General features: G+C 49.9%; 1 protein-coding gene across 1 annotated transcript in view; it reads left to right on the top strand.

Annotated features, from left to right (window-relative positions):
• The first annotated feature begins 1,128 nt into the window (after window positions 1–1,128).
• PAXBP1 (PAX3 and PAX7 binding protein 1) overlaps window positions 1,129–1,343 on the top strand; it is a 42,280-nt gene continuing 42,065 nt past the window's right edge. Inside the window, 1 exon segment of the mRNA XM_021717767.1 lies at window positions 1,129–1,341. Within this exon segment, the coding sequence (XP_021573442.1) occupies window positions 1,245–1,341 (97 nt within the window). The 5' untranslated portion in view covers window positions 1,129–1,244.

Genomic DNA, 1,343 nt, shown 5'->3' with positions numbered 1-1,343 from the left:
ATCGCTATCCAGCTGGGTAAAAGAAGAATGAGACCATGCTTTATGTACAGATATAGGCCGATCTCCAAATTATGCCAGGCTATGTTTACACACCATCTATGTAAAAAGGCATAACTTATTAAAATATGCATATTTATTTATGTTCATAGACTATCTCTGTAGGATCATGAGAAACTTTAACATTGCTACTGAGGAAGCGAACTGTAAGGCTTCTAGTCATGGGTGGGCTTTTTTATTTTTCTTTTTTTTTAAAAAACTATACTGGATACCTCTTGAGTTTCAAAACATGAAAATGAATTCACATACACCCATGCAAGCCCGAAGGAAAAATTACTAGTCTGGTGACGACGAAAGGGAAAGTATGTGAGCTCAAACTCAGATTCAAATCACCCTGTTAAGGTCTTGTCGGCTAAGATCGTCCCTTTGTGACGCAGCCTGAACTGTCACAACGGCCCCCACGTCGATTTTCCTTCCGTTTGTTTCTGAAATTCACCGTGCTTCGGAGAGGAATCAAAGAACTGCAAATTTGGCATTCTTTGAAACACACTACAACACTTTTGCTTTCCTTGTAACTACTAAGAGATTGGGTACAGGGAGTATCACATCAGGCAACATTTTATCACAAGTGGAATGCAGTGACTTTGAAAGTGCTCTATAGCTACAAAGCTGTAAAAATACGAAGTGTTACTCAATGGACTTACTAATAATTACTGTAGTCACACCTCAAGTTGCAGTTTCGAGAGAAACAGTCCTCTGTGCCACACTTTTCCTCCCCAAACCTGGCCTCTCCTTCTGGCTCCTCCCCTCCTTCTCCTCCCCTAGTCCAGCTCTTGGCGGGAGGTTTCCTTCCGTGACCGCTCAGCGTAAGTGCGGAAAACGCACTGCAGCAGCAGAGCCTGGGAAACCATAGAGTCTACTCTTTCTTTTCGTCTCGATGATCCTCTTCGTGATCAGCCGAACAACGCCGGAGTTCCGTGCCAGTAGTTCTCCAAGCCTACAGGGGGCGGTGCAAAGAACTGACGGCCTCACAAAAGGCGCGGGGCGCTCTCTCTCTCGCTCGCTCTCGCTCTCCAAGTATTGAGAGCGCGTGGGGGCGCAAGCGCACGCGCGCTCGGAGGTGCGCGGTAGCGAGAAGGACTCGACCCGGCGAGAGCTCTGGAGAGCGCGCGTGCGCCGTCGCGAGCTCGGCGCTGCCGGGGCTGCTGTGTGCAAGCGAGTGTGCGACTGCCGTGCTGGCCGCGGGGATGTTCCGAAAGGCCCGACGGGTGAACGTGCGCAAGCGGAACGACTCGGAGGAGGAAGAGCGGGAACGTGATGAGGAGCAGGAGCCGCCGCCGTTGCTG

The sequence above is a fragment of the Carlito syrichta genome, unplaced genomic scaffold, assembly GCF_000164805.1.
Source record: "Carlito syrichta isolate Samal-C Ts95f unplaced genomic scaffold, Tarsius_syrichta-2.0.1 Scaffold310961, whole genome shotgun sequence".
NCBI classification, from domain to species: Eukaryota; Metazoa; Chordata; class Mammalia; order Primates; family Tarsiidae; genus Carlito; species Carlito syrichta.
The sequence above is the reverse complement of the archived record's forward strand: the minus strand, read 5'-3'. Positions and strand labels throughout refer to the sequence as shown.